Source organism: Mugil cephalus, chromosome 6 (genome assembly GCF_022458985.1).
Source record: "Mugil cephalus isolate CIBA_MC_2020 chromosome 6, CIBA_Mcephalus_1.1, whole genome shotgun sequence".
Classification (NCBI taxonomy): Eukaryota; Metazoa; Chordata; class Actinopteri; order Mugiliformes; family Mugilidae; genus Mugil; species Mugil cephalus.
In genome coordinates, this window is record NC_061775.1 from 4,589,652 (window position 1) to 4,616,388 (window position 26,737).

Here is a 26,737-nt window from a genome sequence, read left to right on the forward strand (position 1 = left end):
CTACACGATGAGTCATGAGAGGAAAGCATCTGCTGAAAAACAGGAACCACGTTTCATTTCAGAGCTACTTATAGATGAATGAAGTCAAAGTTCCTTCTTTTTCTTCACTTTTGGAGAAGGAAGGAGCTATATCTGGAGGTGGTTTCTAAGCCAGCACTTACAGCTGCTGTACTCATCTCCTATGAGTGTCAGGTACAGAGGTTAAAGTGTATTCAGTGCCAATCTGGGAAAAGAACACAACAGGAGATATGAACATTGACTGAATTCCCTGTACTGTATGTATAGTTCAGATATCACGGTTAGGGTTCAGACTCTTGTTAGGTCATCTACTGGGTTTGCTATTGCGGCCCATGGTTTCTCGTCTCATGTCTTCAGTCCATGTTAAATCCATCCTCACTGGACTTGACATTGGAAAGTTTGAGAAATGAGAACAAGAACACGTCCGAGATTACGTGAAATAAAACAGTGTGGCGTATAATGTTTTAAAAGCTTGAACTGCTGAATGGCTAGCATAAAGTTATAAAAAAAAAAATCTGTCATCATCTCCACATCACGCAACGTGACTTTCATTAGCTTGTTATCTTTCAGATACTGAGTTTTAAACTTGTTAGCAGCTTTGACTTCCAGCGGGATGTTTGTCCCACAGCAGAGACATGTGATAGTTAGATTGGTTTTTAAATCATGTGGATGAATCCAGTCAGTCAGTGACCAAACTTCAATCATCTCATCTACTACTGCTTTTTACTCATTAGGGTCATGAGGGTCATGAGGTATTCTGGCTGTCGGGGAAGGGGCCTGGACAGATCGCCAGTCTATCACAGAGCAACTTCTGTCATCACAGTTTTTTATCTTGTCCTGCTAACAGACAGGTAGTAGACAGATTTCACTGTAGTGCCTTTAAAACATCTACAAACTAACACATCCCAAACTTTCCTGTCATTACACGGAGTGAACAATGCAAGGTGCACAGTACGTCCTTCAGCTGTCAGCATGTTTTTGTGTGTGGTCTTTGGCTGGTCAGAATGAATGGACATTTAGGTATAAGTGACATCTTATTTTGCCTCCTACAATATAAATATTCAGTGCTGCACTTCATCCTGTCCTGTGACGTTGCCCAATATGTATCTAGGACCGGCTTCTCAATACAAGCGCCAAAGGTCAAATCCATTTCCAAATCTGAATCCACATTTTTAGCTCTAAACTGAGGCTTAATTCACTTCAGGTGCACCACTGCAAATTGATGAAAAATCCTTTTATTGTACGTTAACTGAATTTTTACAAGACTCCAGCTTCAACCGAGCATGGTTTTAAAATGAACACCGTCAACTTAAGGACAGGAAAAACAAACCCTTTTATAAAGCACAGAATTAAAAATACGTTCCAGACATTGTTGAAATGGAAACTGTAACAAGATTATTTTAAAAACGTTGTTCATCCGCAGAGCTCGAAAACCTCGAGCTCTGAAAGAATTACCTGTAACAACGACTTATTTAACAAGACAGGGATTCAAAGAGGAGACTTGTGAGGTTAGGTCCAGTGTGTCTAATAAACATCTGAATTTATTACACACAGATCTGACTCTGAGATATGAGTCAGCTCGTACATACAAGACTGTTGATTTATACAGATGAAGTAGGAGTGAATGGTAGATGCATGGCAGATCACTAAGTCACAAAAAAACTGTTTACATCAAATTTCAATGGGAATCGTGGGCAAAAAGAACTTTTTTTAAAAAAATGTACAAAAAGAACATGGCCACATCCTTGAAGAAATGACCACTTGAAATCAACACACATCAGTATCGTCGACCAAAAGCTCCTCCCTGCAGCCCGCCGCCCTGCATCAGCTGGTTCTGCCTGTTAAGAGCTCCTGAGAGAGACTGTGATGTTCCTGTGTTCATGTAGCCTCCACGCCTGGTGATGGAAGACACACAACAATCAACTATGCTGCTAAAAAATAGAGAACGTCAGAGTGGAAATAATGTGTAATCTACTGACCCCGTCATTCCTCCACGTGCTATGTGGCTCTGGCCTGGGATAGCACCATCTCTACCTGTAAGTTAAGAGAGATCATCAGACACACAGATGAAGACCACTACTAACATTAATAATAAAGTGGAAGTTTCAAGGTATATGACTTACTTTGCCATGTCCTGTCTCCATCCATCTTCCTCCCCGAGTCCCAGTCACGACCACCCTCCCTAAAAAATAAGATTTTTTCTTCACATTTTTCCTCATGGATGAAAGAGTTTTGAGTGTTTTCCAGTGTGAAATGAAGCCAGTGTGTTACCTGGGATTTATGCGCTTGTCGTAGCCGCCTCCCCAGGAGTCTCTTCCGTGTCTGTCTGAGAAGTGCTGCGAGAGAAGACAAGAGAAAATAAGTGCTACAAACTTTAGGCATCAAATATTGCTGTTTTACTTCATTTAAGGGGCTGTGCAGCTCAACAAAACATCAATGGCATGAGAAGAGTTTACATCAATGCTCATCTATGGTATTCACACACCAACGCAGTGGCAACTGAGAGAGATTAACTTTACTGTTGTCAAAACAAAAAGAAGTTATTTAACTTAAATGGGTTCACTGGTGAAGTTTTCATTTTATTTAAAAAGTTTAATCTATGAGGGGACGACAACTCTCACAGCCCACCTGGCCATCTCTGTCAGCTCCCATGCTACGAGTGTTGTCCCGTCGGTCCATCAACATGTCGTCCTGGTAACGGCCCCGGTCTCTGTGATCGAAGTCCTGATAACGTTCCTGCCGTCCAAAGTCTGAGCGGCCGTATCGGTCATCCATGGTCATGCGTTTCTCGGGCCAGTCGTCTTTCCTGACAAGAGCATGAACCATCACAATTGACGCATATGGTAAAGAAGTACTGCTCTCACAGTCACCGGTAAAATTTTTAACAACAATGAACCTCTGGCTAAGCATGCATCATTATGTCACTGCACTATGTTACTGTTTACCTGCTGTCCATGTCAAAAGGCCTCTTGAGAGGCCGTCGGTCCTGCTCATAGCGCAACTGTTCCTGCTGTCGTCTCAGCTCCTCACGCTCCCTCAGAATCCTTTCCTGCTCGCGCCGCCTCTCGTACTCTATGCGTAGCCTTTCGCGCTCCAGAAACTGACGCTCCATGCGGTCTGCATCCAGCCGCTGTCTCTCAGACTGGCAAATAAATGATCATCATGAGAAGTTTTAAAACATATACAAAGTAAACTGATAACAGTACGTGTCGAACAGAGATGTGTGAACATGGGGAGACAGAGAGGAAGAAAGATTGTCCTCGCTAATATTAAATCCTGTACAATACCTCCAGCCAGTGTCTCTTTCGAATCAAGTGCTTCCTCTCCTCACTCTCGCGGAACAGACGGATTCGCTCACGCTCACGGTCTGGACGGTTGTCGCGATCACGGCCACTGAAGGAAACAGAGACATCTTCAGGTGATGTTGTATAAAAATACTTCAAAGTAATACATCTCAACAATTCTATTAAGATCTGATGTATGACTGATGTCCATTGTAGCTGACATGATCCTTACGTGTATCTGCGTCTCTCGACCTCCCTGATCTCCCTCTCTCGTTGCCGCTGTCTCTCCCTCTCCCTCTGTTCCTTGATTTGGTCAAATGACAAGATGTCTTTCGCCTCTTTACTGGATGACTTGCGGTCTCGACTCTTTGTGCTCTGCAGAGGAGAAAAGCATTTAGGAATATTTGCAAGACAAAATACAAATCTGTCTTTGACCTATGGGTTTAATCTGGATGTTGTCAGGAACCTTTGACATTAACGGACAATTTGAGGAAAACATCTAGTAGCGGTCGATGATATGCACCTTATACAAATAACTGAGAGCCCTGTTTCAGGGGGAATATTTACTTACTCTCTCCTTGCTTTTGGCTTTGACGCTGATAACAGGTTCTCCTTTGGACTTGTCCATAACTACAGTCCTCTCATTTCGTCCTGACAGATATCAAAAAGATGAGAATTTAAGAAAATGTTTGAGATTTATTAAGCTGGTTGTTTACAAGCTGGACAGCATTCCACATTTCTTACCTTTGCCATCTTTTCCTTCTCCTTCCGATTTCTCATCCTTTCCATCGAATCTGTGAAAAAATGGTTTCAAGCGGTGAGATGTCTGAGGTCAATCTATAAACAGCAGAGTTGATAGCTTATGCTCTAATTCATATGAGTGTGAAGGGTTTTTATTCTAACACCAACTATGGGCAGATCTGTGCTAAAAATCTAAACACACAAAACAAAAACTACCTGATAGTGTTGCAATTTTTAGTGAGAGACTTCAAATCAATCAAACATGTAGCAACCTGTTAGCAGTCTTACTTGGAGTCAGATGAATGTCTCCTATCACTTCCAGTCTTCTTAGCGTCATTCTTGTCTGCTGGTTTCTTCCCTGCAGGCTCATTTTTTGCCTAAAATGCATAAAACAGAAACACATTTCACCATCTAATTATAACATCTTCAGCTGATGATGTTTTAATCTCATGTACAATGTTAAAGATTCACTGTACACTTAAGAGAGTGTCTATGTTGAATCTTTAATTACTGCAGGACACATGAATGCACCCGAAGCACAAATATTTTTCTGCAACACTAACCCGCTCCACGGAGATCATCTTGCCATGTAGCTCTGTCCTGTGAAGGTGGCTGACACACTTGGTGGCCTCCTCTATGGTGGACATGGTGACGAAGCCATAGCAGCGAGCCCCGGGGCTCTTGGCGTTGGTCACCACCTTAGCTCCAACAACCTGGAGGGAACCACACATTATTACTTTTAATGTAACTGGCTGGAAGAAAGCAAAGTGATAAATCCGCAGGAGACTGTTTTCCATACACTAACCTTGCCGTATTTGCTGAAAAGGGCCTTCAGATCAGTCGCTCTGGTAGTGGAGGAGAGTCCACTGACCCACAGATTCCTACTAGTGCTTGTTGCAGCACCCCCAGTGGCTACACACATGTTCGTTACGCGTTAATAAGCATATTTACAGTGAAACTGAAATCACATCAGAAAAACATATGACTTCATTCACTCACCCTTTTCATCCTTTGACTCGGTCTTGTCATCTTTTTCCTCAGGGCTAGAGACAAAGAAAAACCACCCTAAGTATTCAACAGTAAAGGACATCTGGCATCTCATGACAGCTACGTTTATGCTTGTTTTATGGTATATACGTTACTTACAGTGATCAACCCATCATGTACCATAGTGCAGTGATTTAACGGTGAACAAATGGAACAATACCTTCTGACAATCCCAATACATTACTCGTTAATGGATAATAAAGTGGGATAGGTGAGTGCAAGGAATGACGAATGAACACGGACAAATGCACAGAACGATTTTACCTCCAAAAGAGCATCCAAATTTTGCTAGCACAAAGGGGGCCAATGCAACAGAGATAACCATTTTGGTTTCTAGTATACAGAAAGCAACAAACCTCTTTTTCTGATCATCGCCCTCTACAGAAGAGGACTCTTTCACTGTGGGGGCTGAATCGGCAGCAGCTTCCTCTTCTGTCTTCTCCTTCTCATCCTCCTCCCCCTTCTTAGACCCCATTTCTGAATCAACAGTTTCACCCGTGCCGCCTTGTTCGCTTACACTAACAGCCTGCGAGCTTTTGTTTTCAGAGTCAAATGTCTCTTCTGGGACATTCTGCGTGTCCCCGGCCTCTTGGGCGTCACTCTCCACAACATCCCTGTCGGTGTCCATAACTCCAGAGGCGGCCCTGTCGGACACATTGTTTTCCCCTCCGGCGGTGGCACCTTGCTCGTCTTCAGGGTTCGTCCCGTGGCTCTGGTGGTGATCTTCGTTAAGTGGCTCAGATAAACAAGACCCGGCTACTTTGTCATTTTCTACGGATTTAACAGGAATAGAATGGCACAGAGTTTAATCACTTCTGAAACACATCAATGGTTAACGAGGAACTGGCAAGGCCTGGATTAGGAACGTCATGACCACTGGCCTGTGCTTTTAGAACTATGCATTACAGCGATGAACTAGGCCCTAGTGAGAGACTGGAAGAGAGCCCAAAGGCTGGAGGACAACCAAGCAACTATTGGGGCTGAAACTGTGGCACGCCATCGAATGGAACCACTTCACCCTGTTCACCTGATCCAAAGCAGTCAAAGAGTTCAGTGCTGAAGAGTGCCACAAGACTAGCAGTGTAGTAACGAAGACTCGCTCCAGTCCATCTTCCTGTAGCCTTAAATTTTCCAGTGTCCATTTATATCAACCAGATCGTCAGCTCAAGTCCAGCAGTTTCATGTCCAGCTGAGTTCTGAGTAAGTGTCCTTAAAAAGTCGTACTGTAAGAGGATAATTCTTGAGGCGTCTTCTTTGTCTTGATCTTCATGTGGCAAACCTAGAAACACTGCAATCACCTGCAACAGCTCACACCTCCCTTACTTTTAAATCCAATTGCTGTCAGTGTGCATCAAATTGTTAACCACGGCTGTTACAGCAGATGGTAACTTGACCAATATTAACAAATTATGATTAAATTGTGGTTAACCAAATTTCAACACAAAGACAGCAATTCCCTTTGGGCTTCCAGTCTCTCTTCCTGGTTGAAACTCAACTAGATTAAGGGTTTGCATTTCCATGGTCAACACTGTTAAAAGACCACTACTGTTGATGAGCTGCTCTCTACAGTACCTGTTTCTTCTTTCGCTTCATCCGCATCTGGATGCTGAGCCTAAAACAAAGAGAATTTAATTTATGAAAAAGTCTGCGCAACATACATTTTCCATGATTAACAAGCTTTACACACATCAAAGATATTGCAGAGTGAACTTACCATAAACGCCACATCTTCATCCTTGTCCAGCCTCTCAGACTCATCCATCTGTCGTAATACAGACAAACAGGCGTAACATTAAATCTTGCCATGTAAACAGAGAGAACATTTGTAGAGAAGTTTCTATCGAGTTTGTCTCACCTCTGGACCTCTTGTGTCATCGTCTGAGTCAAAGGTTCTGTACTCATGCTCATCATTCAACTCTGCATCTTCCTCTGTGTAAAAGTTCTCTGCGTCGCTCTCGTAGTGCTCTACTGGAATACCGTTGTCATTCTCCGTCTCATCCAGGACATTCATGTCGAGGATGTCCATCTCCTGCATGTTCTCATGATCGTCCTGCATGTCATCATGATCTTCCTGCAGATCCTCCTGGAGGGAAAGAACAAGGTCGTCAAGAAGAAGTGTGCAAAAGCTTTGCGTTACAGCAGCGGTGCCTTTTTCAACAAACTTACCTGTCCTTCTCGGGAATCTTCCTCCATAGTGCTGTCCTCTGGTCCATCATTCTCTTGCTTGGAATCTATAGAAAAAACACTTAAGTTTAGGCCAAGTATCCATTTGAAATCACATTTGTATCACAAATAATCCACTGTACGTATATGCTCAATTAGATACACTAGTGAATACAAATGCATTCTAAAGAAACAGCCCTGCACTACATTTTGTTTTCACAAAGATTATGATATCCAACATTAGTCTGAGATAACAGAGAGTTGTTGATTTAACAGTGTTTATTATTGAAGTTGTAGTTTGTACTAATACTGAATTATACTGGGGTGTACTGACACATCTTTCCATTATTTTAACAACACTGGGCTAAGCAAAAGAAACACTTTTGTGTTTAAGTCAATCCAGTTCGACAGCCCCACAAAGTCCATCCTCCAGGACACACAGCTGAGCCACCACCTTTGTTAATGCTGTTTCAGTATAAACTGATCATCAGAATAGTCTTGAAGGGGGATTTAGGGCTAAAGGTTTTCTAAAACAAAAGTAGAATAGCTATTGCATGACATGCAGCTGATAACTACCAACAATCTAAACACGTGTTTTAAACCTCCTTGCTCCATCCTTTAAACTCCTTTATAAAGGGTTATTTTATTTGCAAGTGGCCAATGAAAACACAGACTAAATATCTGCAACATAATACTCAGGAAACCCACAATCACCAGAGTATTGTCAATGTAGAACCTCCAGAATAGTGTCTTAAGTTTCCAATCAGTTTGGCGATAAAAAAAACATGTTAATTCTGTTTTACAAACACAGGGAGGTCATTAAAATTTGACAGCCACATCAGAATAAAACACTACAACGTCATGGCTACAGTCTGGGGTTACTTGGTGTCAAATAATGGTGCCAATACGCATCCTATGCAAAGTTCACCTCTGGTAGCTCGTTTGGCTGTAACATTAGCCCTTTTGGGGGTTGACTCCGAGGCGACTACGATCTCGTCTGGGTTTCCACCCTCGTCCTCGATGGCCTGTTTGACGAGAGGAGAACATAAATACACACACTCAAGGCAGTACAAATCAGGAGTAGCTTAAGACAAATTCTGGGTCAAATGCGTAAAAGTAAATGATACAATTAAGTCAGCTGTAAAGTTAGCACAGGCCCATTCTGGTCAATGAGCCTCGTTAGCTCGGTAGAGTTAGCTGTAAGTTGATAGCAGTGTGACTGAAATGATGCATTTGCAAAACTGGGACTTCAGATACCCGTGAAGCCGCATTTAGTATGTTTTGTATAGCTTTATAGTCCAGACATTTGGTGCACATTTGATTTACAAGACAGACAGACAGAAATGAGACCTTTTTCAGACGCTCAGACAGCACGCTCTTAACGCCCGTGGTGTCCAGGTTTCGTTTCTTCAGTTCGGCCTTCAGATCGATAACTCTCAACTCCGACAATTTGCGAACCTCTGCGCCCTCTGGAACGTCCAGGTCTGCTGATGGGTCAGCCATAGCTTTAGTTCCCAAATATTTCCCTTCAGTCTGAAATAGTCGTTTTCAGAACTTTATTTACCGATGCTGCACCACGGATGGAAGCAGCGAAGCTTGCAAAACTACCACAAAATGGCGGACGGACAGTCAAAGTGACGTAACCGCGCAGGCGCAATCCAGTGACAGTGCAGAGACCAGCACAGGAGAGTACTGCATTACTTATAAGCGCACATTCAGATGTTTGTTTGTTTTCTAGATGTATTAAAGGCTAGAAAAAAGCGAGTGCATATAATTACAAAAAAAAAACAACAAAAATACGTTTGTTACATTTTATTTCATATTCATTCATCTGCAGTGTGATTACTTTTCAGTGCAGTTCATATTACAGATTACATCAAATGCATAGTTAAGACAAATATAACAGCTACTTGAACCTTATGCAGTGAGCTGGGTCCTGGGCCAGCATTATAGAAATGGCACGTTCTGACACTTTCATGATTACACATTCTACTGATTTACTGGAGTGCATCATATGTTCCATACTGCTCAGTAAGAATTGAAATTGTACATGTCACTAAATTTGTACCGTGTGTCATTTACTTGGCTGTGGGGCAAGCTTTTGCTGGCAACAAGAGGCTGAGGGGTGTCAAAAAACTCCAGGGTGTCATTCTCCTCTGGTATATTGGCGCTCCTGGATGAAGTCGGAGAGTCAGTGGTGGAAGATGCGCTGGCAGTCTGTGCAAAGTAAGGCCAGGTATTTGAGGCTGAACCGACGGAGGTGCATCCCTCAGCAAAAGAGGAGCAGTCTAGAACGTTGAAGGAGTCGACGCTGAGGGATGAGGAGGCAGAGCAGGCTCGCGATGGCCGCGGCTCATGGAGATTGAGCTTGGAGACCAGGGGCTTGCCGACAGTCACTGCTTGCCTCTCTTGTATTTCGTCATCCATGTTGGAATAGGTGTAATGAAGACAGACAGTGAAAGTCAGCTCGCTCTGTAAAGACAGTGAAGAGTAGGATGTATTTTTAAGCTCATCCATAACAGCCAAGAAAATACTTCTCACAATTTCACAATAACTAAAAGATCTTTAAAGTGTGTTTTTAATCGATCAGGTAGACTTAAGTTAAATCTAGGTAATGTATGTGTGTGTGTGTATATATGTGTGTATCATGTGTCTGACCCTGAGTCTCTGCAGGCTACGGATGCGCGTGTAAAGACTGGGGTCCTCCGATGAAGGGAGATTGTCCTGGATCAGTAACAAACTGCCGGCTTCAAGCAGTGTCTCCTGATTGGTCTTCTTTAGATCAATGTCCACATCCTGCCAAAGGAGCATGAGGACAGTGTAAATCCCGGCAACATTTGAATTCAGTTATTATCGTGTGTGTGTATTAGCGGTAGGGATCCACAATAACAAAGTAACCGCTTTTATAATACATAGTATTTGAAATATTGAAGGATTCCAGGTCCCAACCTTGATGTGGGAGAGCCAGAATAAATATCTGTAAATCTATGTGCAATAGTAGGTAACACACCATAGGGAAATCGGTGAGCTGTGCAGAACAGGAGACGATTTCTTTGGGTTTGCCTAGTATACGACTGTAGATGACCATGATGTTGGAGAATTCAGCAGCGAACCCAAGCTGAACCTTGACTCCGCAGTCAAACTGAAGGTAATGGCTCACAGGTAGGACTACGAAGAAAGACATCTGGATTAGATCAAATTAAGATAAAAATGTTCTGCCTTAATGCTAACGCCAAACAACGTAATACCATGAGCAACGGCCCACTGCAGGTTTCGAGCTGAATAGGAAGCCGAGCAGTCAGCAGTCTGTATCCGGTCAGTTAGGGAGCGTCGTTCGGACAGGTTACTGCGGAGCTCCAGAGCCTGTCTCCCTCGTGTGATCTGACAACGACCCATGTCTGGGGATGAGAAAAAGTCTTCAGTATACAGTGCGTATTAACCAGCTGTTTCAGAGCTGCACATCTGGCTGGAATTTAAGGGCCTGTTCTCTGTGATCCAATCACAAGGGGATCGCTTTAGGTATTGGTGTCGACGCACTCATGATGCACTGAGGATTAATTGAGATCCAGGGACCACATTTGGGGGGTTGAGCTGCACGTAACCACGTTCTTTTAGCACGGTGAATATGCACGTGTCCTGGCCCCATTGACAAACTGCCTACTCAACTTCCTGGACTTAAATAAACATTTGAATAGGAGTGGGATTTGACTGCATCATGCTTCATCCTTTTCCCTTTTTGTAAATGGTCTTTTGTGTGTTAACAAATTTCGCTCCATATCCTTGTTGTGGCATTGCCCCCTCCCAAATCAGAAATATCTGGGGTGTATTAAACATTTAGTATTTAGTATGCACGTATTAAATGTTTCTCTGGCTGAAAACACTTTTCACTGCAAGATAAACAAGGCTGAAGTGATAATGAGGATGGCTTTGTAACACCTAAGTGTGTCAGCAGCAACCCCTGTCGATGGGCCAACATTTAGATCACATGCCATTTGAGTTAAGGTGTGCTGATACCTGTCAGGTCAGAACAAGTTAACACAAGCATGTAACATGAGGTTTGGACGCTCATTCCTATAATTTATGTCAAAAGATTAGCAGATGTAGAGGAGACCAGGCGCCAACACAAACTGCATAAATTAACACACATTACGTCTAATAAAGCACATTTGGAATTCAGTTTGGGTTTTTAATGCTTTTTTCTCCTCTTGTCTCTTTATAGTAAGCTCTAGTGAGCATTGTAAACTCTGTAAAGAGAGTTTGTAAGGCTGCAAAGAGATGTCTGCTTAAAATAAAAGCCATTTCTGGTTGCACGGAAAAACAGACATGGATGAATACCTGGATATCAACAGCTTTTGGATATGTGCAAATATCACAAAATACAATTAATGAAGTTCACCATCTGTAGAAAAACCCCTGCTTCTTGTAAACAGGAATATTGTGGAAATATTTATTATCACTAGCCACACGCACAGCATTACAAGAATATGAATATGTCGTGTTTTTAACCATAGTCAGTGATCAGATTTTTTAACAACGTCAGCACAATGCATACAAAACCAACAGTGTACTGTGTGCTTTACCTTCAGCGACTTTGTCCAGCATGACGGTGACCTTCTCGTCTACACAAACGCGCCGTTTGAGAAAGTTTATGAAGATGCCATTTGATACGTCTTCCCTCTTCACCTCATATGCTTCTGCGTCAGCGCATCTAAACACAGCAGGTTACGCTTGGGTGAATTAGGAAGATTCTTCTGCAACTCATAACACAGGAGGTCATAGCAAAAAAAAAAAGTATGTGCAATGTGTGAATTATAAAACTGCTGAAAACTTACGTGGCATAGCCAAACACTATATTTGCCGTCACCTTCAGCAATCCAGGTTGCACAATGATATCATCATTTAGATTTCTGAGAGAAGAAATAAGCGTGAAGCACAAAATGCAGAGTGGATGACCTAAACTCAACACCGACTACAACATCACGTCCATACCTTTTGCGGCACATGTCCAGGAGGAATACATTGAGTCCAGTCTCTTTCTCCTGCATCCTAGTAAGTATATTCTGAACACATAAGCAGTGTTCGGATGTGTAGGAGTACGGAGCATCGATGGGAACCATGAAACTGTTGCCATAGTTTTCATAGCCATGACCGGCAAAATATAGCAGGCCTGCAGGAGCAAAGACAAAGAAGTGTTGGCAAATGTGACTGGGCCATAATATTAAAACCATTACATACAGAGATGTGTAAAGATGACAGAGACATCAAATACAGCCTGCTATAATATAAAATGTGAATATATAATACAGATCAGTGGTTGACAAAAGACCAACCATAGACTCCCTTGTCAAGCAGCAACAGGAACTCTGTAACTGCACTGTGCATCTCCTGCCAGTTGAGATCGAGCAGTGAAACCACCTTGAAGTCCATTTGTCTAAGAAGGTTGGCCAACTCATGGACATCGGCAATAGGAGCGGACAGCTGAGTGTGGTAGAGGTAGTTCATGTTGCCAATCAGGAGAGCAACTTTGTCTGTGGCTGCAGATAGGAAGATTAGGAAAGACGCTCTAATCGGAAATAATACAGCAACTATTGAAAGTATATTTTTTGATCTGTAGATACTTTATTGTGTCTGTGTGTGCTCTCATAAAACTCACCATAGAAATTTTTGGCTGATGGGGGCGGACACGCCATCTGTTGCAGCGGATATATTCCTAGTCCAGAGGTTGACCTGTGAACTTCCTGTGAATCTGGCAACACCAGCATTGTAGGATTACATTAAAAATGACTCATCTTCCATTTGTGATGATTTGCAACCATACACATACTGTACACATTGGTGCTTTCACATTGACAAAACCTACCAATACCAAAACAGATTAGACTCACATTAGCTTAAAAAAAAATCCCTGCACAGTCCACAGTAATCTTGATACTTTCACCAATGTGCACACAAAAACAGGAATTAATGAGTACAAATAGACAGAGGAACAACAACACTGCTATAGTTCCTCTTTTGCTCTGCCAAACAGTCAACCAGAAGTTTAAGAATACCTAGGCCACGATCAACTTCTACCCAGGAAGCTTCCGTGATGGAACTGGGGCCTGCATAAAAGTGTGAAGAGACAGAAATATGCAGCATTAGATTTACTGTAATGTCGTATTGCTTAATATTTACCTGTCATTGCTGTTAGCATTTTAACATTGTGACAGCCAAGATCTTCTTATCATTTACTCATTTATAATCGTTTTATTCTGTAAACATAATATCACTGGGTCTTACCAATACAGATTGTAGCAGTGTCGCTCCACACCTCATGATACAAATTGAACACCTTGCATTTGTACTCTCCTCTGTGTGCTGTGGTCACACACGGGATCTACAGGGTATGCAAGAACACAGAACATCATCATATATAAATCTGATATTTAGACCGCAAGCGAGAAATACTCAGGAACTGTATTTTTTATTTAAAAGTTCTGACATTTGGCTTCGTTATAAGGTACTTTCCCTAGTACAATGATTCACAAACACTTAAAGGAACTGCATGCAGGGTTTAGCAGCATCTAGTAGTGAGACTGCAGATTAAGATCAAACTATACGGGACAATGAGTTTCAAATGTTTTGGTGAACTTTGATCATTTTTACCCAACGTTAAATGTATCGGTCTACTTTAGAAAATTGAAACTGCTAGGAGACTAACAAGCTAACCAAGCTAACTCTCTTTAACCTAAATTAAACCTACTCGCTTGCTATTAATGTTTCAGATTTGTTCCTTTGTTCCGTTTTTATATGGTTTTACATTTGCGGTGTTGATTGTAAAGCTTTTCCATCTGTTCTGTTTCCTCTGTTTGAATCCAAGGTAGTTTTCAACACAGTAGACAAACATTAGAAGTATTTGTGAACACACTTACTTTGAGCAAACATGTCTTATGTTGTGGCACGGGCACTGAGTTGTGGTACCATTCATACTGGGCGGGGGGGTTGGCCTCTGTAGTGCACTTGAGGACCAGAGTGTCGCCCTCAGACACTGCTTGAGACTGGGGTTGACAGATGATCTGCAGCCCACTCACCGAGCCTGGAAACAGAGTGCTGCTGCAGCCTGAGGTGACAAAATTTACAAGACGTTAACATCACGTGACAGCGGGTTCAGTGAAAACTAGGGAAGAGACGGAGGAAAGATACCTGGACTAGAGCCCGTAGAGCGAATCAAGCGAACATTAGCCCATTGGGAGAAGATACAGTTTTCCCCGTGGTTGATCCTACAGATATAATGACCCTGGTGGGCTGGGCCTAAAGGACACAGAACCAGCTCTGGCGATCTGCCCGCCTCGTCCAAAATCTAAAACAAGTAAATAATCAATAGATTATCTCGTTGCCATCAGCACATTAACATGTAGCAGTGACAGATAAAACAAAAAGTAATGTAAGTACAGAACACTTTCAGGGTTTAACCTGAAATATTATTGACCCTTTTCATACATTGAGATAACCATAAAATGTTAAAATGACCTCCTCTTTGCCTCTGAACCACTGGTATGTGAGTCCAGGGGGACCAGAGGCTCTGCAGGTCAGGACCACCCTGCTCCCCAACGTGGCCTGCTGGGACTGCGGCTGCATTCTGATCTGGATCCGCTCTGACACTACCAACAAACAAACAAATAAACACAATAACAATGAAACGGGCTTATGTGTCTGGATTTTGATGTTTACTTACAGTGCACAGATAGAAACGTGCCAAAGCATTAGGTACAGTATTGAATACGTAGGTTTTCTAAACTAAAAACCCTGCACAGCTGCGTGGTGGTTATGTTAATTAAGGAGAAAGGTGATAATTCAGATGTGTGAACATTTTGGAGGATGTAGTTTGTGGCGCTGTTAAAGTGTTAAAATGTGTTGGCACAACCCATTTCAGTAGTACTACAAACCACAGCCTTCTAAATGAAAAAACGTTTGAATCAACATCTCTCTCGGTTACATTAATCAAATGCTGAATAATAACCTTCATGAAGCTAAGATCTAGAGGAAGACCCAATGAAATCAAATAAGATGTTCAGTTGTTTTTAATATGTTTTGTCCTGTACGGTATCTATAAAGCAATATCTGGGCCAATGTTGAAAAAGAATGTCTTGTAGGTATTGCTGGGATTTTAGAGCTTGTCGTGTCTTGGAAAATGATCTTAAAATGTTGATGACTCATCCTGCACTGGGGCAGATGTTGATTCCAATGTCACGCGTTCTTGAATTTTTCAATCATTTTCACTGCCAGTTTCTAGAGGACTCCATTCGAACAGGGAAGGTGAACATTTCCATTAGGAAATTTCAACAGGTCAATTGGACCTCATCAATGCTATCTTACAAACTGCAATCCTACCCCAGGTTTTCATATCGGATGTCCTGGAGCGATGTTTCTCAGATGTGACATAATTCCCACCTGAATCTTTTGAGTGAAACGGAATGCAGCAGTGGCTGGAACATGTATAGACGGTGCCCGCACAGGCCATGGTCTATCCAGAAATACACCATTGATTCTTGTTTTGTTAACATTAGCACTTAGTAGTTTACAAGTGTTACCTTACAAACTTGAGACACATTCAGCTACACGCCACGCATCCATTGGCTTAGACTGTGGGCTGGTAAAGCCTGAAGAGACAAGCTTCTCTCAGCCTTCTCAGTTTCTATGGCGAGTTATTTCCCGGAGTAAAAAAATCAATTTGATACATTTGCAGGTGGAACCTTAGTCCCTTTGTGTTTACCCATGGTGGTGAGGAATTGCACAGCTTCCTGGTGGCCAATCTTCCTCAGGCAGTGGAGAAGAAAGTCAAGGGAGCAGGAGCGATCGGCCAGCCGAGCCAGGAGCGTGCGTGCCGGGCTACCTGCAGCGCTCAGGACCTGGAGTGAGCAGCTGGTCAGCTCCTTTTCACTGCAGGGACACGGATTAATAGGCAGGAGTTACAGCATGACAGGACAGTTAATAGTGTTTTTCACCTGCAGGAATGTCAAACAAATTAAACAAAGCAGTTTGATGCGCATGCAATACTTCAAACATACTATTCTGCTAATGTGTGAGTGGGAAATAGTTTTGGAACTGCTTGAATTTCCTTGAATTAAGTGCAGCCCTGCTACCTTCGTCGTGGGACGCCTTCAATGTCTCACCTGCAGCGGAAATTCGGATGCTCGGACGTCGCCTTCGCCAGCTGCCTCCATCCGCAGGTGGAGTTGTCCAACATCTTTGACAATCTGATGAAGACGTCTTCGCCGAGAGTAGCAACGCTCATTTTCAACTCCTCCATCTTCGTATGTGTCACCACCAGCCACACGGTAGATCCCCTGCATAGATCAAGTGAAACTTTATGCCTAAACTGGCAGGAGACTCAGTCACCGATTTCCCCCCCGTGCGTGTCTGACAGCGGGGACCTGCAACAGAGCTCTGACAGCTCAATGGATGACACACTGGCTGGTCGGTGGGCCGCTGAACCACAGGTTGTAAACGCAGCCTCCGATGTCCCCGTGTTTAGTTTCGTGAAAGTGCGTGGGGCGGAGAACAATCCGCCTGTAACTGTACATACGCACACAAAGCAGAGGACGAGTAATACCGTTGAGCTGAGGAAGTCGCCCTACAGCGAAAACAGAAAATGAAACGATCCCTTGAATTAAGACTAAAACTAAATATCACGACGTCGATCGATCGCTGCGCTTCCACTTTTCGCTTCCGCCATGAACATGAAACATTTAAGAGAAAGAAGAAAAAAAAAGTTGGGCTCACCGAGTTTAAAGAAAGTACGAGCCGGTGATAAAATCTCAGCCCCTGCGAAAGGGGAACGAGAGACTTTTGCTTTTTTTTTTTTTACCCAATCATTCTTCCAATCTTACATGATTTGTTCCCCCACCTTATTTGCTTCACATTTCGGTTCCTCATTTTTCTTTTTCTTTTTCTTTTTTTTTTTTGGCATCCTTGGTACTCACTATCATTTGCATAAAGCATTGTCATGGCAACGTGATTCATTGAAAAGTGTCCGTAAGGATTCACCGACCAGCCACAACATTAAAACCACTGACCACTGAGAAGTAAATATCATTGGTCATCTTGGGACAATAGCTGGGAAACTGACATTCGTGTAGATGTTACCACCCAACTAGACCAGACCAGACACCCCCACACCCATAGTAATGACACTCCTTGACGGCAGCAGTCATCTCCAACAGGATGCAACCTGACACACACGCACAAACGGTTTAGGAACAACTCAAAAAAACATGAAGAACAGCAGAAGGTGTTGACCTGGCCTCCAAATTCACTAGATCCCAAACTGATCAAGTATCTGTGAGATGATCCACAGAGGCCCCTCACCTGAACCCACTAACAAGGCCTACACAATATTAGGAAGGTGGTCATAATGTTATGCCCGATTGGCGTATCAATTTGAAGGCTATAAAAAGTTGCCAAATTTTAAATGTGTAACTCTTATTAAGTACACTATTGAAAACAAATGGATTTTCCAATAACAATTCTCCATTAACTCTAATAACCACTTGTATAATGTACTGTTTGTTGAAACATTTTGGAGGATGTAGTTTGTTGTGCTGTTCAGCTGGATTTAACTGAACTCTAAAGTGTTTTTTTTTTCTGTTGCCTATCCAACTGAATAAAACTGAATTGCCTAAAATTAGGAACATGTGTCAGTACAACCCATTTCGACAATTCTACAACCCACAATCTGTCCCAGAACAGAAGAATGCAATCATTTCCACAAGTCTACCTAATGAACTGGCAAGGCAGTGTATACCCATTATAGACATTCAAGCTATGAGACGGGGGAAACACTTGGATATTGATTCATATTTATTTATAAGAAGTTCATAGAGAAACAAACAGCAAAAGAGTGGGAAAAAAATCCAATGCAATGTGGTGAAAACTTCCTTTTTTTTTAACATTTTCTCTGAACACAAAGTCTATTTTAGCAACAGTTCCACAGCTAATTCAGGTAAACAGGGAGATTGTTTGATTGATGTCTAAAGCTCATGAAAACTACTAGACTGAATATAGTACTATGGTTTTGTCAGGTCCTGATTCTACTTTCCAGAATGAAGTTGCTTCAGTGGTATTTCTTCGACTGGCTTACTGGTGATGCACTGGATTCCACCCCACATATTTAACACAAAGGGCCATCCGTCCGATCCTGAATATATATGCTGTGCTGGAAAGTTAGCAGGGAACATTGGCGATCATCGTGCTGTATGCTTTCAGATGACCCAAAGGAAGAATGACAAGTGAGAAAGAGCTGAACTTAAAGTCTGCTGACGTCAGCTCCGCATCAATTCATATTCTGTCATATTTATTCGGTCCAGAGAGTCAAAGTATAGGAAGAATCCTTCAGTGAATCCAGAGAACCTAGAACCTCTTCCCTTTATGCAGTCTGTTAGAACGCCAAATGTTTTCCTTCCTCAGACGCTTCCAGTACTCCCAAGTGTCGGGTTCCAGCTCGTGCAGCTTATGGGGATCTCCCAGGTTCAACTGGAACAACCTGAGTGAAAGATGAAGGAAACCAGGGGTCAGGGAGTTGAAGACATATGATGTGCACTAAAACTGTAGTACCTCAATTAAGTTCTGGGTCACTTTGTCTTTTGCCACATTTTTAAGTACTGATGCTTCAAACCAGAAGCACTGTGACGTTTCTTCTCTGTACAACAGTGAACATGTTTCCCTAACCGTTTCCTGCATGAGTGATTTCCACGAAAACCTATTATTTATTGAAACGCTGTACATGGACTGCATGGTGCAGGAATACATATTAGTAATAATGAAAGGCAGCATTTCATGCTAAAAGACTAAAATGAGGTGAACATCCATTATGTCACAGGAAGCCATATAAGCCACTAACCAATTACTTTTAATCAGATAAAGCCTTTTTCACAAGCTACTTGGAAAGAATCATCTCACATTAGGAAAAAACATAACAGGAAAAAGTAAGCAGAAACCACAGAAACTGTCGACTTGAACTGACGTAAATGGGATTCTTAGAAACTCAAATGTAAAATGTACATTTTGTAGCGATTTCCAGAATTAAAAAAAATAAATAAAAAGCAGATGTGTCACAAAGAAAAAGCAATTCAATCAGATTATGTCTGGAACATCATCAGGGAGTTACAAGCGGAGCCTCTCTCATTTAAACCTCTGATATGTAGGATGTGCTGATCTCGTTGCTATTAAAATGTGTAGTGTGACCATTTCGAGACCTGGATAGCTCTCCAACACCTTCAAAAGGAAAGGCTGTGGATATTAATAAGTCTCACAAGGCATTTAAAGGATCTCCAAATCACTTGAAAATATTCTGCTGTAAGCAAACTCATCTACAAGTAGGTTTTAAAATAACTGACATTTTATTCAAGACAGGCCCCTGCAACAAATTCAGATGATGGGAAAAAAAGATTCAAAGAACTACAAAGTTTCATCACAGGACCTGCAAGTAAACCCGCAACTGTTGGTTTCTTTAGTGAATGTGTCCAATCTCAAAAGAGATTGCACATATTGACATATTGCACACACAGTTGCTTCACTGGCTCAGGGACTATAGACAGCTTGAAATCATTGTCTCAACTATTAATTCTGTGTCATGTCCAATAATGAATAGATAATGTGAGGCAGTCACGAGGAGGACACAGTGCCTAATGTTATAACAAACACAAACGCAACAGAACACGGAAATGAAACAAACTACAGAACTTCTACAAAGCATATAGAACAACTATATACTAGACCACGGGGTGAATGATACTGGGGTTTTCAGGAGATTTGACATGCAGATGTGAGTTATATGTGTGAGGATGTGTTGTGGGGGTGTATAAAACTGCTCATAATTTAGAAGTAGTGCAGAAGTTTTGCAGTGGTGCTTAAAAGTATTTGCACAGTCAGTATTTCCTACATTTCTGCATAAAAATGAGTCAAAACTTCAACGGATTTTCACACAAGTCCTGAAAGTAGACAACGAGGAAACAGTCAAACATATGAAACAGATGAACCGCTTGCTTCAGGTCCTTTCGCTGCATTTCTATCGTATTAACGTCAGGACTTTGACTTGGCCATGTAAAACCTTCATGTTGTTCTTCTTTTGTAGAAAGATGTCCTGACGTTTTCTTTTACAAATTGCTCACAGATATGTAATATTGGCTCATTTTCCTTAATAACAAATACCAACGTAAAATATTTGTTTCATTTGCTTGTTTGGGTTCTCTTTGTCTACTGTCAGGACTGATGTTCTGATTCTTACGCAACACTGTATATGCATGCAAAGGATAAGTAAAGAAAGAAGGACAATCATAATCAATCATAAATACTGTGATCACTGTACGGTGGTGATAACCTCATGGTAATACCCTAGAATACTGGGTCATAGGAATACATGAGTTGGTTGTGAATGGCAGGTGTGGTGTATCAGTAAATATACTGAGATCCACAGACACACTCCCTTTGTGCCCACTGGCATCAGACTGTACAACAGCAGTGTGGACAGCACACAGCTCTGACCCCACTGGGCCGATATAGAGTCTAGTGACTTTATCCACAACTGTTGTCACTTTGCTCTTGTAGTCGGTTGTCTTTCTCTTAGTTACTGTCTTTTTGGCTGCCTGCTCTTTGCGTCCTATTTAATTTCTTTTCTGATCGTTTTTTTTTGTTCGATTTGTGCTGCTGTAGCGTTTGAATTTCCCCAATGGGGATCAATAAAGTATTATTTTAACTTATCTGTCCTCGAGAGCATCAAATGTTTGCTTGTCCTGATACGTTAAAAAAGACAACACAACTTTCACGGCCAATGCATTTTTTTTTTTTTTTTGTTGACAAGGCTAGAGGCAGCAGCAGGCAGATATTAATATAATAAATGAACCCTCACCACTCAGGATATTCTTCAGGAGGCTTCAGTTTGGGGTCTTCTCCTTGCTTGAAGACGTTGACCCCTACTGCATAAGATGTAAGCCTGACAGGGTCTTTACACACCTCTGGACCTTTCAACTCCTCTTTTACCATACTTTTACCTTTTCCTTTGGCCACTGAAAGACAGGGACAGAGGTTATTCACAACAGTATCAATATCATGATGTATTAGAAGAGACTGGTTTTTAACAGAAAACAGAAAAGCAACATCATATTAAATAAGAGATCCGCATCATCTTGAATATTCAGTTACTATACACGATTCATTTGTAACTGGAAGACAGATACATACAGTACTTGCATGCTGAAAGAATATGGTAAACGTCCTCTTTACTCACCGACTTTCTTAGCATATCCACACGACAGCACTCTGTTTAACGTGTTCGTCCTGCACAGTAATGTCGCACCGTTCGTTGCGCATTTTGCTAACGGCGCTAGTCGAAATAGGCTATATGATGACATTTTTCCTTTGGGATACTTACAAAACGCAGCTCACCATGCTACAGTTTGACATTCATAGTTCCTTCAACTTCCGTTTTGTTCGCTTTGTGTTTGGCTGTATGGACATCGTGTACTGCCCCTTTCCGGACGGGAGGAAACACTGCAATACAACGTTGTCGTTTTCATTCATTCCAGTGGGTGGCAGCACCGACGTATCTCTGTGCGTTACCACAACAACAACACAGAAGAAGAGGTCGGAGCTTCTCGAAAATGTCTGAGTACGACGTCGTTCAAAAGAGTTCCCTGAAAATTAAGGGTGTAGGCGAACTGTCCGCTGCAAAAAAGTGAGTATTAACATTTCAATGTATTATGAGTTTTAATACAACACGGCTTTTTATAACTAACGGCCTTTTTATAACGGCCAATGACAATAACTCCTGGTAGTAGACATACGAGGCTAACATTAGCCTGTTAGCTAGTAGAAATGGTCGGATAATGGTTGGTTTGCTGCTTTTTGTCAAAACAACAACGTCTTATTTAGGAACAAATAGTGGTGTAATGGAGAAACTCGGGTCCCATTTTTGACCTCAGCACTAACATTGTGGGGTGTTACAATGGGTCTGAAAATGTCTGCTAGTCCATTGTCAAATACAATATAATACGACGTAAAATATATCCCAACAAACTATTGCAGATAAAAGCTTAATCCATTCCTTGGACACTACTCACGCGTAGCATCTGTACTAAAGCGATGGTTATTTCATTTTGTATCTAGATGTGTTACTTTCAGTCAGTTGTCCTCTGCTGCATCTCTCCATCTTTCCCTTAATCCATGTGAAGACCAGCACCCCCGAGGAACTAAGGGGTCTTTACATAACATGTCTTCTATTTGTAGGAAGAAGAAGAAGAATAAAGAGAGTAAACATCGCTTGGAGCAGGTTCAGACCAGCCAAAACGATGAGGAGGTGAAAACAAAGAAAACATATGTGGACAAAAGGACACCGGCACAGATTGCTTTTGACAAGATGCAAGAGAAACGGGTGAGTTGTTTTTCTAGATTGGACAACTTAAATATGTAACATGAAGATTACATTATTTGCTCCATTACCTGTAAGGCTACCATAGAACATATGCACAAAATTGTCAGTATCTGGGTAGTGGATTATTAACTGGTGTGTGTTTTGAACTTTACTCTGAAGCACAGATTGTATCACCTCCAAGGCAGATCCCTTTAGCAGAGTAATCCTAACCACATATTCAGTTTAATTCAGATTTATTTTTACCTAAATTGCCACAAAACCTGAAACCTCCTTTTAATAGGAGCAAACATAAATAAGAACCCAGCTTATATGGGCGAACACATCTGCTAAACTCCTACTACATCTGAAACACCTCACACCTGGTGAAGAAGGCTCAACAACAGCCCTTCTTTCTAAGAAAGCTGAGGTGGTGAGGACAGTGCAAGGGATTGTGGGATGCCCTCTACCAGATCTGGACTCGGTTTGCGGTGACCGAGGCCAGAGGAGGGTTAGACGCAACAGATCCCACTCATCCAGGCAACACACTGTTTGTGCCTCTTCCATCAGGAAAGTCGTACAGGGACATTAAAACAAGGCCCCAGAGCTGTTAAAGCAATCACCCCCCCCTTACATCCACCCCCTACAGAACTCTCACACGTGTGCCCTCCCCCCACCAACCACTTACACTCACACACACACACACACACACACACTCTCACCCCTGCTGACAATCAAATAGACCCTGTCAACATTTCACTGGAACTTGCACTAAGCTGCACTTTATGCTCACTGGTACAATACTTAAGGGTCTTTTTTTCCCCCATAAGTGTTACTTAAATGTCCTATTATTTATGTGTGCCTTTAAGCTGGAGTCTCTGCAAAATGTTTGTTATGTTCTCATTATGACAATAAAGACTTAATCTTGAATAGCAGCAAATGCAGACATGTAGTCTCAGTTTGCCTTCAAATCATAACCCGATTGGTGTTTCTAAATTCTAGGCTAAAAGGTCATTATTTGAAATGATTATTCAATACACAAATTAAAGCAAAGTTTTATTTATTTAAACTGAATAGCATTTTTACTGCCCAAATAGAATAATGCTGTATAGTATATTTCTAGCTACAGCAGGTACATTAGAAGTTGTTTGGACATTGTCATTAATTCTGTATTATACTAATGTTGATGGGTTTTCACCCTGTTTAGTGTGTAAACTGTCAACGCAATGTATATGTATATTTTTTTATCATTTGATCATTTATCATATATCATTTCTTCCCTGTTACAGCAAATGGAGCGGATTTTGAACAAGGCGTCAAAGACACACAAGCACAGAGTTGAGGTAGGTCAAATCTGGAATATATTAATTTTCAATATACAGAGAGTTGTGTGTAAATGTCATCTTAAAAGTGAAAAATGCATGAATGTCTACTAAAATTTACATTGTAGTTTCTTTGTCTGTTACCAGGATTTCAATCGTCACCTGGACAACCTGACGGAACATTATGATATTCCAAAAGTCAGCTGGACCAAATAGAAGAACACAAAATCTTCGTTATGTTATTTTACCACTTGTACAAAAATGCTATGCCTTGTCTTATGCCTGTGAGTTATGTTTGATAGTTTTATATACCTAAAATTAAAACTTGGATTTCAATTAATTTCTTTTGTCCCAAATCCTGGTGTGCACAATAAAATTGATTGTTGATTGATTGATTGTTTGTCTTCCACTATGTCAGTTTGGTCACTCACATAAATGTAAATAATATGAGGAAAAAAAGTCGAGAGTGAATTTCTTTTAATTGATATTTAATTAAGCTGGAACATTGCGTAAATGGCACATAACCGTAAACCAGAACGGACAAGGTGCAGTAGTCCATGTTGACACAGCTGGGGTGGCACGTCTGACATGTCTGACTGTAGCAACTAATAACGGAGAAGTCAGAAAATATAAATACAAAAACATCAACTGATGATGGAAACATCATCAACTGTGATAATAAGCAACAACCATAACATCTGAGACTACATGTGTAATAAAACAAGGTAATATAAGACATAAGTGTCGTCGGCATCGTGACAACGTGGTCAGGTAGCCTCCCCAAATGACAAGATTGAATCTGGTGTTGGATAATAGCTGTTTAACAACACAACATGTCAGTTTGACAAATAAGAATTTGCATTGAACAGCAGTAGAATATTCTCACACATTTTATTAAGAGATGTTCAGAAAAAGATTTTTTTTTTCTTTTTACAATTTAACGGCTTTAATTATAAATACTCCTCACACTAGAAAGGAATATTCTTTTTTTTATATAGTGTTTGTCCTGCTGTCAGAGTTCACTTTGGCCCCAGCATCTCACTGGGCTTCACCCACTGATCGAACTGCTCCTCGGTCAGGTAGCCCAGCTCCACGGCCACAGCCTTCAGCGTAGATCCTTTCTTGTGAGCCGTCTTGGCAATCATGGCAGCCTTGTCGTAGCCGATGTGAGGGTTGAGCGCAGTGACCAGCATGAGGGACTCGTTCATTAGCTTGTTGATCCTCTCCGTGTTGGCCTGGATGCCCACCACGCAGTTGTTGGTGAAGGAGACGGATGCGTCGCCGATCAGCCGTGCGGAGTTGAGCACATTCTTGATAATCATGGGTTTAAAGACGTTGAGCTCAAAGTGTCCGTTGCTGCCTCCGACCGTGACGGCCACGTGGTTTCCCATCACCTGAGCTGCTACCATGGTCATGGCCTCACACTGGGTGGGGTTGACTTTCCCTGGCATGATGCTGCTCCCTGGTTCATTCTCTGGTAAGATGAGCTCTCCCAGGCCGGAGCGGGGCCCTGACCCCAAGAAACGAATGTCATTGGCGATCTTCATCATGCTGACAGCCACGGTGTTCAGGGCTCCGCTCAGCTCTACTAAGGCGTCATGTGCTGCCAGGGCTTCAAACTTGTTGGGAGCTGTCACAAATGGCAGGCCTGTGAGAGAAGCAACAGTAGAAGCTACTTTCTCAGCGAAGCCGATGCGGGTGTTGAGTCCTGTCCCTACTGCTGTGCCTCCTGCTGCCAGCTCGTACACTCTGGGCATGGCAGCCTTCACTCTCTCTATGCTGTACTTCACCTGCTGCACATAACCGCCAAACTCCTGTCCAAGTGAAAGCGGTACGGCGTCCTGAGTGTGTGTGCGCCCGATCTTGATGATGTCTTTGAACTCTTCAGCCTTAGCAGCGAGCGCGTCGTGCAGAGTCTGCAGGCCGGGCAGCAGGACGTGGTGGACCTCTGTGGCTGCAGCGATGTGCATGGCAGTGGGGAAGGTGTCGTTGGAGCTCTGGCTCTTGTTGACATGGTCGTTCGGGTGGACGGGATCCTTGGAGCCCAGTTTACCACCCATGATCTCAATAGCTCTATTGCTGATCACCTCATTGACGTTCATGTTGGTCTGAGTTCCAGATCCAGTCTGCCACACCACCAGAGGGAAATGATCATCCAGCTTTCCAGCTGAAACCTCATCGGCAGCCTGAACGATTGCATCTGCTATCTTTGGGTTCAGGCCGTAGTCTTTGTTCACCTCGGCAGCTGCTTTCTTCAGGATACCAAACGCTTTGATCACTTGGATTGGCATTCTTTCGCTCGGTCCTCCAATCTTGAAGTTCATGGTGGATCTGACAGTCTGAGCACCGTAGTACTTGTCAGCTGGGACCTTGAGCTCACCAAACGTGTCCCGTTCAAGCCTGTACTCCGAACTGGCCATTCTGGAGGTGCAGATGAGGAGTTTGGAGTTTACGCGGAGTCTTTGTAAAGTCAGGAGGTTGCAGTTAAACTGCTGAACGCTTCTCAAAGACCGAAACATGGCTTCGCATTAGAGGTGAATCCGGTGGGAGGTCAATGCAGCCTTACACATTGTAATCTGTCATTGGACAAGGAGGAAACTGACCACAAATCAGCCAATCGTGAGGCAGAGGAGGCGGGACTTCCGTTGTGGATATCGTATCAAATAGGAAAGATCAGGCTGCTTCATCCGGTGAAGTGAAGATTTCCAAATATTATACGACTGCGTTTCCGGCGAGACAGTCACAGCAATTTATTTGAAAGAATAAAAGTCTTACATAAT

The 26,737-nt window shown here is 42.3% G+C and overlaps 5 protein-coding genes across 7 annotated transcripts; 1 reads left to right on the forward strand and 4 right to left on the reverse strand.

The window, feature by feature from the left end:
* Window positions 1–1,237: 1,237 nt before the first annotated feature.
* Window positions 1,238–8,885, reverse strand: safb (scaffold attachment factor B). The gene is made up of 21 exons (XM_047587298.1): window positions 8,604–8,885; window positions 8,182–8,278; window positions 7,257–7,321; window positions 6,946–7,173; window positions 6,805–6,852; window positions 6,663–6,702; window positions 5,447–5,861; window positions 5,043–5,086; window positions 4,849–4,955; window positions 4,607–4,756; window positions 4,332–4,420; window positions 4,047–4,096; window positions 3,874–3,953; window positions 3,535–3,677; window positions 3,306–3,411; window positions 2,964–3,160; window positions 2,647–2,824; window positions 2,290–2,354; window positions 2,142–2,200; window positions 1,998–2,052; window positions 1,238–1,913 (listed from the first exon to the last, which is right to left on the reverse strand). The coding sequence occupies exons 1-21, from the start codon at window positions 8,754–8,756 to the stop codon at window positions 1,796–1,798; spliced, it is 2,487 nt and encodes an 828-aa protein (XP_047443254.1). The 5' UTR covers window positions 8,757–8,885; the 3' UTR covers window positions 1,238–1,795.
* Window positions 8,886–9,050: 165 nt separating this feature from the next.
* malt2 (MALT paracaspase 2) lies at window positions 9,051–17,107 on the reverse strand. 3 transcript variants are annotated; one of them, XM_047586248.1, is made up of 18 exons: window positions 17,016–17,071; window positions 16,667–16,808; window positions 16,406–16,579; window positions 16,006–16,172; window positions 14,763–14,893; window positions 14,436–14,592; window positions 14,165–14,352; window positions 13,533–13,629; window positions 13,304–13,354; window positions 12,907–12,999; window positions 12,584–12,787; window positions 12,243–12,420; window positions 12,086–12,160; window positions 11,834–11,961; window positions 10,502–10,651; window positions 10,264–10,421; window positions 9,912–10,049; window positions 9,051–9,725 (listed from the first exon to the last, which is right to left on the reverse strand). In XM_047586248.1, exons 3-18 carry the CDS (start codon window positions 16,540–16,542, stop codon window positions 9,282–9,284), a joined length of 2,496 nt encoding a protein of 831 aa, XP_047442204.1. In that variant the 5' UTR covers window positions 16,543–16,579; window positions 16,667–16,808; window positions 17,016–17,071; the 3' UTR covers window positions 9,051–9,281. The 3 variants fall into 3 exon arrangements, with proteins under 3 accessions (XP_047442204.1, XP_047442203.1, XP_047442202.1); XM_047586247.1 differs by having other exon boundaries at window positions 16,667–16,866; window positions 17,016–17,045; XM_047586246.1 differs by lacking the exon at window positions 16,667–16,808 and having other exon boundaries at window positions 17,016–17,107.
* Window positions 17,108–18,074: 967 nt separating this feature from the next.
* mrpl54 (mitochondrial ribosomal protein L54) lies at window positions 18,075–21,733 on the reverse strand. Its single transcript, XM_047587974.1, has 3 exons — window positions 21,517–21,733; window positions 21,139–21,295; window positions 18,075–18,774 (listed from the first exon to the last, which is right to left on the reverse strand). The coding sequence occupies exons 1-3, from the start codon at window positions 21,638–21,640 to the stop codon at window positions 18,642–18,644; spliced, it is 414 nt and encodes a 137-aa protein (XP_047443930.1). The 5' UTR covers window positions 21,641–21,733; the 3' UTR covers window positions 18,075–18,641.
* Window positions 21,734–21,805: 72 nt separating this feature from the next.
* On the forward strand, window positions 21,806–24,348 carry fam32a (family with sequence similarity 32 member A). Its single transcript, XM_047587975.1, has 4 exons — window positions 21,806–21,963; window positions 22,515–22,659; window positions 23,925–23,978; window positions 24,105–24,348. The coding sequence occupies exons 1-4, from the start codon at window positions 21,890–21,892 to the stop codon at window positions 24,171–24,173; spliced, it is 342 nt and encodes a 113-aa protein (XP_047443931.1). The 5' UTR covers window positions 21,806–21,889; the 3' UTR covers window positions 24,174–24,348.
* Window positions 24,349–24,417: 69 nt separating this feature from the next.
* On the reverse strand, window positions 24,418–26,530 carry fh (fumarate hydratase). Its single transcript, XM_047587972.1, has one exon. It carries the CDS (start codon window positions 26,474–26,476, stop codon window positions 24,977–24,979), a length of 1,500 nt encoding a protein of 499 aa, XP_047443928.1. The 5' UTR covers window positions 26,477–26,530; the 3' UTR covers window positions 24,418–24,976.
* Between the last annotated feature and the right edge of the window lie 207 nt (window positions 26,531–26,737).